Source organism: Zingiber officinale, chromosome 8A (assembly GCF_018446385.1).
Source record: "Zingiber officinale cultivar Zhangliang chromosome 8A, Zo_v1.1, whole genome shotgun sequence".
In the NCBI taxonomy this organism is placed as follows: domain Eukaryota; kingdom Viridiplantae; phylum Streptophyta; class Magnoliopsida; order Zingiberales; family Zingiberaceae; genus Zingiber; species Zingiber officinale.
In genome coordinates this window covers 73,718,060-73,729,643 of record NC_056000.1, presented here as the reverse complement: position 1 = coordinate 73,729,643, position 11,584 = coordinate 73,718,060, and the positions used below count along the sequence as shown (strand labels likewise).

The following is an 11,584-nucleotide window of genomic DNA, read 5'->3' as shown; positions in this document are numbered from 1 at the left end:
TCTTATAACTTTCTTTCATGCGCAGAGGATCACTGTAAAAAAAAAATACTCATGGAACATAAATAAAACTTTTTAATTATTTAAAAAAAAAATTGTCCATGTCCCCAACGCATTGAAGGAAAAAAAAATAAAGAAGAAAAAGAAAAAAAAAGTATTAAAAAAAAAAAAAAAAAAAAAAAAAAAAAAAAGTAAGGCAAGCTACCGACTTCCCCTTTGCTTTCACGTAGAGAAAACTCCGATTCCCTGTCACCCTGTCAGACACACACTTTATAATGTTTCTTATTTTTCAGCAAAGATGACAGTTGTAAACTTCATCGCCTCTCCTCAATCATTCATCGTCTACTGCTCCTACTTCTCCAGCAAAAATGGCCGATATCATTTCCGGCATCATTTCATTCTTCACTTGTCTCAAGGATTGCTGCTTCCAATCTTCTAACTACATCGTCTCATACGAGAGAATCATCTCCTCCTTGGCCACAGAGCTCGCCCAACTCAAGAGCAAACGCGAGGATATCAAGAGGCAAATCGAGGCAGCCGAAAGGGATGGGCTCAATCCAAAGAGAGAAGTCCTCGGTTGGCTTCAATCCGTCGAAGCCCTCACTTCCGAGGCTGAAAACATAAATGGCACATACCACCAGATGTTCAAGTGTCTCTGTAACTTTCCTGTCAATGTGTGCTCTGGCTACCCCCTCAGAAGCAAAGCTGAGGCGGCGCTTATGACAGCAGCCGACCTAAAGGAGAAGGCCGGAGAGTTCACCGACGTAGCTGATGACCTGGACGTCGATCGCTTTCTCGAGATGCCGAATCCTAAAACAGTCGGCATGGATACAGCGCTGGCGGCACTGCAAGGCAATGCAAGAGATGACGATGTCAGCATCATTGGGATCCACGGTATGGGCGGCGTGGGCAAGACGGCACTTTTGAGAAGGTTCAACAATCATTTTGCGGAGATGGAAGTGGATAATATGGATGTCGTCATCTACCTCGAGTTATCGACGGGGTACAAAGTGGAGGAGATCCAGAAGTCCCTCTTCGATCGATTGAAACTCACATGGAAAGACGAGGAGTCGCAGAGGAACAAAGCCGGCCGCCTTTTCCGTGTGCTGAGCAAGATGACATTCTCACTGTTGCTGGATAACGTTTGGGAGCCCTTGAACTGCCAAATCGTGGGAATTCCACTTCCGCAGCCGCCGTCCAAGAGCAAGATCGTGTTCGCCACCCGTATGGAGGAGGTCTGCAGCCGCATGGGCGCAGAGAAGACGATCAAACTGGAATGCTTATCGGAGGAGGCTTCTTGGGATCTCTTCAGATTCAACGCAAAGCTGGAGCTTGTCAACACCAACACATTGATACTGAATCTGGCGAGAGCTTTAGTCCAACAGTGCGCCGGCTTGCCGGCGGCGCTCATCACCGTGGCGCAAGCAATGGCGAGCAAAAGGACGATCGCAGAGTGGAGGCATGTGCTGGCTATCATGAAGGAGGCTCCGTTCCAGCTTCCGGGAATGGAGGAGCATGTCTATCATCCTCTCAAACTCTCCTACGACCGTCTGAGCGACACATTGCGAACGTGTGCGTCCTACTTCGCTCTGGTGCAGGAAGGATGCTGGCTGAGCAAATTCTACGTTAGGGAGCTCTGGATCGGCGAAGGTTTCATCAACGACTTTGAGAGGTTGTCAGATACTGCAGACAAAGCATCATATCTGCTCGGAATGCTACTCGCGGCGTCTCTGATACAAAGAATCGATAGCGAGTACTTCAAAATGCACCCCATGGTTCGCTCCATGATACTGTGGATGGAATGCGATTGCGGGAAGAAGGAGAGCAAATGGCTGATAGGAGATCGACATAGTCTTGCAGAAGCACCTGGAGCAGAGAAGTGGAGAGCCGCCGAGAGGATATCTTTGGGCTGGAACAACATAGCTCTTCTTCCTGACGAGCCTCAGTGCCCCGACTTGATCTACTTACATCTCCGAAACAATCATCCTCTCAAGAACATTCCCAATGAGTTTTTCTCCCATATGCCTTGTCTCAGAATCCTGGATCTTCAGCAAACTTCCATAGAAGAGCTTCCACCTGGGATTGGCAATCTTTCCCAGCTCCAATTGCTTGATTTATCCAGCACTAGGATTGCGTCTCTGCCGAGGGAAATTCAATCTCTGGTGAATCTCAGATATTTGGCGATGTCATCAGCTACACATTTAAGAAGCATTCCTAGCGCTGTCATTCCTTGTCTTCACCATCTGCAATGGCTGAATATGTACAACAGTTACAGTGGGTGGAGGGTGATGGGAGCCCTGCAATTGGACGGAGAGGGCGTACTTCTCAATGAGGTAGAAAGCTTGAAGAAATTAAAGGTTCTTGGCGTCACCATGAACTCAGTAACTACTCTTCGAAGATTCTGCGAGTCGCAAAGGCTTACAGCCGCTGTGCATTGGCTCCAGATCGAAGGCTGCGGAGGCTTGACAAGCCTCGACATTCCATCTACTTACTGTCTTGGAGAAAACATGCAGAACATGGTACAAATCCGACTCCATGCCATGACTGATCTTGAAGAGGTATTTATTGGTGGTGATCTTCATGCGTGCAATGCTCTGTCGTGCCTTGAATATCTTCGTCTCTTGGCTCTCCCAAAAGCTAAGATTATCTGGAAGAACAGGTGTTTAGAGAATCTACTTGAGCTGGAAATTGAAGATTGCAATGCAATTGATCGGCTAATGAAGGTGGTAACCAATGCAACTAATTCTACAGAGACTATTACAATCTTCCCTAGACTAAGAAAAATTGTGCTTCGAAAGCTACCGGAGTTGGAGAGTTTGAGTGACGGAGATCAAGTAATAGCATTTCCTTCCCTGAAGACGATGGAAGTGAGGAATTGTCCCAAGCTAAAGAAGCTGGCATTGGCTGCTGAAAACTTGACAGAGATCAAATGTGACAGAGAATGGCAGGATGAGCTAGATTGGTCGGATGAAAGAACATTGTCCTTCCAAAAACTCTTCGAGAGACCGGATCGAAGATGAAGAATCATCATCTAGATTGGTGGGGTTTTTTGCTGGCTGCAGTGTGATTTTGAGAGAGTTATATATGCATGACTAATAGAATCTAGTAACACTTCGCATGACTAATAGAATCTATCACAATATCTGAATCACCCAAGTTTTCTTCACCTATTTGAATGAATCTATCACATACTTGATAGAGATCTGAATCATCTATAAATACAATTTGTTTCTCAAAATAATTCTGCCTTTACTTGTCACAATTGACTTACAGAATGGGAAATATGGTAGATCTTTATCTCTATGTTTAATTCTCTTTTCAAATTGCATGTGTCTCTTGTATAAGAAATACTGTGAGTAGAAGTATTAGTCTCAGATCAATTGTACGTGTCATAATAGATGGGTTGGCAATGCAATTAAAGTTTCATATTGAGAATATATAAGAAAGATTATGAGTTTAAAAGATGGAAGATATCTCTAATAGTATAAGATTTTTTGGATAGAGTCAAAAAAATTCATGATGGATTAGGTCTAAAGTGGACAATATCATACCATTGTGAAGATCTATAACTCATTTTAGTCCTAACAAGCGGTATTAGAGTCATTGTCCAGATTGAGCCATATGGGTGAAATAGTGACCTTGAACCAAGAATCCCAGAGGAGTAAACTCTAAGTGAAAAATGCAAGCAAGTCAAGGAATGATTGCTTGATAGAAATCCAGAGAGAATGAATCCTAGGTGGTGATAAAGTCTTAGAGGATCAAAGCAGGTCAATAGTGACCAGCTTGAGGGGAGACTTGAGATGCTTGAGTAGAGGCTCAAACCATGAGAATAATGATGGTCCCAAAATCAAAGTCTCACATTGAAAATATATGAAAAAGATCATGAGTTTAAAAGATGGAAGATATCTCCATTAATATGAAGCTTTTTGGGTAAAGCCAAAAAAATTCATGGGGGCTTAGACCCAAAGTGAACAATATCATACCATTGTAGAGATATGTAAATTCTTTTAATCCTAACAAATGGTATTAGAGTCATTGTCCAAATCGAGACATGTGGGTGGAATAGTGACCTTGAACTAAGGATCCTAGAGGAGTGAACTCTAAGCGAAAAGTCCAAGCATTCAAGGAGTAACTATTTGATGGAAATCTAGGAGGAATGAAAAGTTTTATAGAACCGAAGCAGGTCATTAGTCACCGGCTTGAGGGGAGATCCGAGATGGTTAAGTGGAGGCCCAAACTATGAGAATAATTGTGGTCCTTTGTTTGAGGGGAGAAATGTTTGAGGGGAGGTCTGGACCATGAGAATAATGGTGATCCTTCGTTTGAGAGGAAAATTGTTAGGAATACAATTAAAATCTCACGTTGGAAATACATAAAAAAGATCATGGATTTAAAAGATAGAATATATATTCATTGGTATAAGGTATTTTTCTAAAATTTAATCCATTAGGGTTTAGACCTAAAGTAGACAATATCACCAAGATGAATCATTTCTTTAATCATGTCAAGACCTTTTTTTATCATGATAATTTTCAAGTGGACGAAATTTCCTTTTCTTGGTAAGTATATGGTGATTGTTTTGAATAATGGAAATATTTTTCATGTAGCTTTATTCCCGACGGTCATAGTGTAGTTGGCTCGACCGTTAGGGGGAGAAAAGATCTTCGTAGTACACTATTGTAGACCTGGTGCTTCAGGGGTAGGGATAGATCCTTTTCTTTCGTAGTTTCAATTTGAATCTTATTGCCATTCACTACCTATATAAGTTGTTGATTGTAGACGCAAGAATGGCTCCAAATTCCCGTAAGGGTATATCAACAAGAAATTTAGAGAGTGCAGTGAGCTTCTAGTACTACAAATAGGCATGTAGATCAAAATATAAAGACTTTTATTATGGAAAAATTTTTACTTGTAATTTGAATATTTTTGATATTGTATAAATATAATATTCTTTTATACTAATTTTTTTATATTGTTGCAGAAACATTATATTTACGAGCCAGGACACAAGGCATAATTTAAATAAACTTGAAACATTTATTGTGTCAAATTATACAAGGATTTATTAGATAAGTAGGGAATGACGGGAGCAAGCTCCCCCTATATACAAGTGGAGATTTGGGTGCATGGACGACCACTTGAGGTATAAAAAATAATGACATAATTCATTGACTACTTGAAACAATAGAAATATTGAAGTGGTTAGCTCAACCACTGGATCCACAAAGCATATGGATGGATCAAAGTCTATTATAGAGCATGCAATAGACTTGGTAAATTTACTATAAAGTTATAATATAATACACATAATTATTAATGAACTTATTTAATTTTATAAAAAAATTGTGTATATGAGCTGATACTTACAAAGACGTCCCACTAATTGTGAGGTATTTCGCAATGCATGTTGGGAATGCAATCAAAGTCTCACATTGAAAATATATGAAAAAAATCATGGGTTTAAAAAGATGAAAGATATTTCCAATGGAATGAGACATTTTGGGTAGAGCCCAAAAATAAATTCATGAGGAGTTAGGCCCAAAGTGGACAATATTATATCATTGTGGAGATATATGGATTCTTTTGGACACTAACAATTGGTATTAGAGCGAGGTTTCTATTCACTGGACTAACCGACAGAAGAAGCACGAGTCAGAGCCATGATCAAAACCTGATAAGCCTTGAATGAAGTTGAGGGGGCCCGGAGTAGGTCAAGAGTGATCAGATATTTGAGGGGAGACCCGGAAGAGATCAAGAGTGACCAGATACTTGCTGGGAGGACCATGAGAGTAATTATAGTCTTTCATTTGAGGAGAGGATTGTTGGTAATGCAATCAAAGTCTCACATTAGAAATACATGGGAAAGATCATGCGTTTAAAAAAATGAAAGATATTTCTATTGGAATAAGATTTTTTTGGTAGAGCCTAAAAATAAATCCATGAGAGCTTAGACTCAAAGTGGATAATATTATAATATTATAGAGATGTGAATTCTTTTGGCCCTAACAATACCCACAGAAAAAAGGATGACACTTTTATCAATACTCGATCTAAGGTCATAGATGTAACTTATAAACTTAATTACCATTTGCTTTTAACAATTATTACCTTTATTAATTGTATATTAGACATTAATAATATTTTTTATATATAGGATGAAACACTGATCAAGTAAATCAAGCATCTCAACCTGATACAGAGGGAGAGGAGTTACAGACTCTATCAGATGATGTACTAGATGAGATATATTATGATGTTATCAATGGAAGAAAATGTTGGTACAAGGTGTACCAGAATTGAACCTGAGTTCTGATGTTATCAAAGGTTCAAGTTAAGTCTTGTTGTGATCTAACAAGTTGACTAAGTGTGCAAGTTGTTTACTCAATCTGGAGAAAGTCTTAGTAGATCGTGGAAGCCAGGCGGAAAGACCAAGTGGGTCGAGGGGATTCGACACTTGGCGGGGAAGCTCGATAGGTTTGGAGGACCAAAGATCGAGGGAAAGTTTTGGGTGGCCGATCCAATGCTAAGCGGTTTATAAAGTCCAAACATGTTTGGAGGACCATGTTTGGCAGGTAGGTTGAGGTAAGCAACTGGAGGAGCAACAATGAGGTTGTGCTCCAGAAGGGAACAAACCCTAGGTCACTGATCCAACTGAAGAAACTAGGAAGATTTCCAAGTTGAGATCAAGACAGTGTTACTGTCAATTACTACTCATGCATCTTACCATTATTCATATATTACTGTCCTAACTCTGTCTTGTAGGAGCTCTTATTCTAATTCTATTTTGCAGGAACCCAAGTTTATCGATTGGTCAAACACAGGATCAGTTGACCAAACCAGGCTGACTCATATCAAAAATTAGACCGGAGCAGAACAAAGCAGAGCCCGATTAAAGCTTGATCGATCGATCGAACCAAGAGGATCGATCGACTGAAACAAGCAGACGTGGCACAGATCAGTTCAAGCTAAGGTAAAGAAGAAAGCTAGACTGATCAGTCAACCGAACTAAGGGATCGGTCGATCGAATGATCATCGCATTAAAGGTGCATTAAGTGCGAATCTCGATGAACAGGGAAGGACCAAAGTTTGATCGGCCGAATAAAGTGATCGGTCGACCGAACCATTAAACATCATTAATGCCCGAGGATCGGATCTCAGTGAAGAAGGTAGGGAGTGCGTTCAGTCGACTGAACCCAAGGATCGGTCGACCGAACCATTAAACATCATTAATGCCCGAGGATCGGATCTCAGTGAAGAAGGTAGGGAGTGGGTTCAGTCGACTGAACCCAAGGATCGGTCGACCGAACACTGACCATTCTTATAAAAAGAGCTCGAGGTCTGAGGCTTAGCAACGAATCAATTCACTAGTTCATCTTTGTGCAAAGCTGCTCATACTGCTACTCTACGCTTCGTCTTCAAGCAAGCTACTACTTCAATCAAGTGTCGACCGAGCTTCAGCTTTCATCTACTATCGGTATAATTTTATATTGCTTATATTATACTTAGTTTCAATAAGATAGTAGGCTATTACTATCATATATTACTCATTGTATGAATTGCTTCTTTCTGAAGGTTTCAAAAAAAAGAATTATAGTGAAATGTCCAACGGTGCGATCAAGTTGTCGGACTAGTGCTATCTATGACGAGTCTCCGTCAGGAGGTCTCCGATTTTCACTGAGGTATGTGGCAGGAGGTCTCCAACTTATGACGGGAGATGCGACAGGAGGTCTTCGACATGCGATGGGACATGCGACAAGAGATCTCTGACCTTCGACGTGACATATCTAACTCTCGAGAGGATGACCGGACCCATTATACTGAGCTAATAGAGATGTTACGCTCCTTGAGGTCCGGACCACTCTCCTCATCATTCCAATAGACTAAATCGCTACTGTCTATATATGTGTACTTTATCTTGGCTAGTGTCTTTTGACTTATTAATCTCAGATATTGACTTGTCTTATTCTGATTAATAGACAAGGATTCTTAAATTGCAAAAATTATTTTCAAAAATATTGTTCTTAAATTCTAGGATAAAACTTTTATGTTTTCAAAATTTTCCATTTTTAGAATTTCAAAAAATCAACTTTAGCCTTAGAATAGATCAATTCCTTAGAAAGCATACTCCTATAGATCTAAGGTTTGAGCATTTCACCAACACACTAGGGCTAACTTGTTTGTGTATTTCTGAACTTAGAAAGGGGTGAGATGTATAAGCAGATTGCCTAGATTTAAGATGTTTATTTCAGTGCATCGACATAAGTCTAGGCATTAAATACAAACCATACATCAATCAGGTTAAGTTATTCAGCTTAGTCAAATACTAACTGATCATAATTAACTTAATCTGACTAACCAAGTGAAAGTTGTTATCTTCTGATAGTTAGCAAGTAACTAATCGGTTAGACAGTTATTTTTTGATGTCAGGTTCAGGAGGAGGATTAATTCAAATTATTAACAAAATTATTTTATAGTCTTTGAAAATATTTTGTAAAATTATTTTTGAAAAATATTTCCTTAAAATATTTTAATCTATAATTATTTTTTCAAATCTAATTTGATAAACTTATTTTAAAAAACTACCTTTTAAACTAAGTTTTTGAAAATTGGATTTTACAAACTTAGTTTTAAAAATTTAGATTTTATAAACTTGACTTTGTTAATCTTACTTTTATAAAGTAGGTATATTTGAAAATTAACCTTTATAAAACTTATGTTTGAAAATTGTTTTTAATTATTTTTACTAATAGATAAAGTTTAAATTTTACAAAGTTAGTAAGTTATTTTTCTAAGTTAGCTATTTTTTTTAAACTTAGCTATTTTTGAAAAAGCTAAAAGATAAAGTTTAAAGGAAATTTTCTATGTTTTCTACTTTAAACTCCCCCAAGTCAATCTGACTTTAGTTCGGATTCTCAATTGTGGTTTTTTTCTTCCACTTAACCATTTATTTTTATCTATTCTATATTCTTTTTTGATGAATGTCAAAGGGGGAGGGTTAGGTGGTTTAAGTTAGTTAACAAACAAAATACAAAATATCAAACCCTAAACCCTAACCTAAAAACCATCTTAATTGATTGCTTACTTTTTGTATATTTTTTCACTAACTTAACTCAGGTTGTCATTACATCAAAAAGGAAGAGATTGTTGGTACGGTTAGCACTAACGGTCTAACTCAAGTTTTGATAAATGACAAAAGTAAGTTAAGTTAGTTTCATTGTGATCTAACAATTTAATTAAGTGTGCAGGAAAAGCCCATATTAGTCGACAGACTGACCGGATGTCTGGCACGAAGTCCAGCTAGGTAACGGGTCAACCTGATAGCTGGTACGAAGCCCAGACTGGTCAACGGGCTGACAGGATGTCTGGTACGAAGTCCAGCTAGATTAACAGGCTGACCTGATAGTTGGCACGAAGTCCAGACGGGTTGACGGGCTGGCCGGACGTCTGGCAGGTAAGTTAAGGTAAGTCAGTAGAGGAGAGTGACTTTGAGGGTGCATTCCTAGGTAGGGAACTTAGGCGTCGATCCAACTTAGATCCATTTCGGAAATCTAAGTTGAAATCATAACTAGATTCCGACCTCAAGGAGACGGAATCTAGTTACTACTCTATTCTACTATAATTGTGCTAACTTCTGTTTTGCAGGGTAGTTTAGCTATTATTTTGCCTCAGACTAACTATTTCTTGTAGGAGAATGACTTATTGGAGAAAGGTGGTTCGGGCGGCCGGAAGGGATCCGAGCGCCCGGAGTTGGTCTGGGCACCCGGAACTGGTCCGGGCGCCCGGAAGGCAAATTATATCCTCAACAGCTTGGAGTGCGCTGATTGATCCGACGACGTCACGGTCCAGGCGCCCGGAAGGGATCTGGGCGCCTGGAGCACGCTTATAAAAATAGGTCGATCTCCACCAGAGCTTCAAACAACAACGGCATCTGCTCTATTGTGCTGTGCTCCTGCGATGTTGGGAAGCTCCTCCGACAACGTGCTGCCAAGAGTTTTTTTCTTTCCTTTATTTTATTGTCGGTATTTATTTTTAAAGTTCGTGTACTTGCATTTGTAACCTTGTGTGAACTGCTAGTGAATTGCCCAACGAAAGCACTCAACGAGTGCGGGCCTTGGAGTAGGAGTCGACGAAGGCTTCGAACCAAGTAAATTAGTTTGTGTTAGCATTGCTTCATTTTTATTTTTCCGCTGCTTACTTTAACTCACTACGAATAATTTTAAATCAATATTCACCCGTCCCCCTCTATCGACTTTCTATTGGATTCGGAGCATAGCGGAAGACATATATTGAATCATGGATCTTTCGTGGTACATATAGTTTTACATAAAATAATATAAAACATACCTCAAGTTCTCGATAGGTGTGAATAATATCACAGATAGATAAGACATATAAGAGCCCCACGTGTGACCCCTCTAGCGGTATCCACACACACTAGATCACGAACTTGACACGATCCGTTAGGTGCTAGCCTCTTGGATCGACAAAGCCTTGGAAGCACTACGATCTCTTTCGAACGAAGAAGAAGTTGACGAGGGAAACTCGGAGAGAATCAATTCTACTCTCATATCTTTCCGAGGATGGCTACTTATAGCCTCCAAGGAATACGAAGAGTTAAGTTCTCAATAAATTCATCATTTATGATCTTCATTAATTAGGAAGATGAAGAGTTATAGGCTCCATAAATTCTTCATTTATAACCTTCATTATGATAACTCTTCAAATTCTTCATTAATTATCATTATGATGACTCTTTGAATTCTCCATTAATCATCATGATTATGGCTATTCGAATTCTCTCTTCTTTGTATCAAATAAATCCATATTTGATCTTTATCTCGACTAGCTTCCGATACCATTGTTCATGTCTACGTGCTATGCGTGCGACCCTCTAAGTTTTATATACGAAGCAGTGTAAATCCATACACAGACTAAGGTAACCGTCTAGCAATAATTTTTAGCCACCCAACGCGATAAAATTAATATCAGTCATAAACTGTAAACCACTATGAACCGATTACTGTGTAATTCAATCTCTTCATCTAAGCCTACATCCCAATTAATTTGATACATTATGCATCATTACCAGATTAATTGTTTTACTTGATTTCCAAGATATAATAGACTACTCTTGAATGTTAACTCATACCTCCCATGGCAATGGATTTTGAGTCACTAATATCTCTATCAAGCGGCCAGGATGTTAACTCCTAATCCAAAAGAGCGATGAATCCTCTATTGACTCAATACTATTCTCTCTACGATTTGTCATACACCCAACTACCGTATTAATCACAATACGATTAAAGACTGCTTTTAATGGCATCAAAACACAACTCCACGCATAGAATAAATGAAGGTCTCAAGTCAAAAGATCAGTTACACTCGTTCATAAGACGAATAACCAATGATGCTTAATATGTGATCTCCTCTTGAGCGGGTCGTGTCTAGTGTACCTCTAAACTCAAGGCACCCCAAGTACAACTTGGATATCCATCCCTCCAGTCTATCTCGACCTAGTCATACTCAGCGTTGATCTAGATATTCATGCCCCTCTAGATATCTATCCGATCGAGGACTATTTTCA

General features: G+C 39.3%; 1 protein-coding gene across 1 annotated transcript; it reads left to right on the top strand.

Moving 5' to 3' along the window:
* The first annotated feature begins 321 nt into the window (after positions 1-321).
* LOC122009546 (disease resistance protein RPS2-like) lies at positions 322-3,300 on the top strand. Its single transcript, XM_042565744.1, has one exon. It carries the CDS (start codon positions 366-368, stop codon positions 3,015-3,017), a length of 2,652 nt encoding a protein of 883 aa, XP_042421678.1. The 5' UTR covers positions 322-365; the 3' UTR covers positions 3,018-3,300.
* Positions 3,301-11,584: the final 8,284 nt, after the last annotated feature.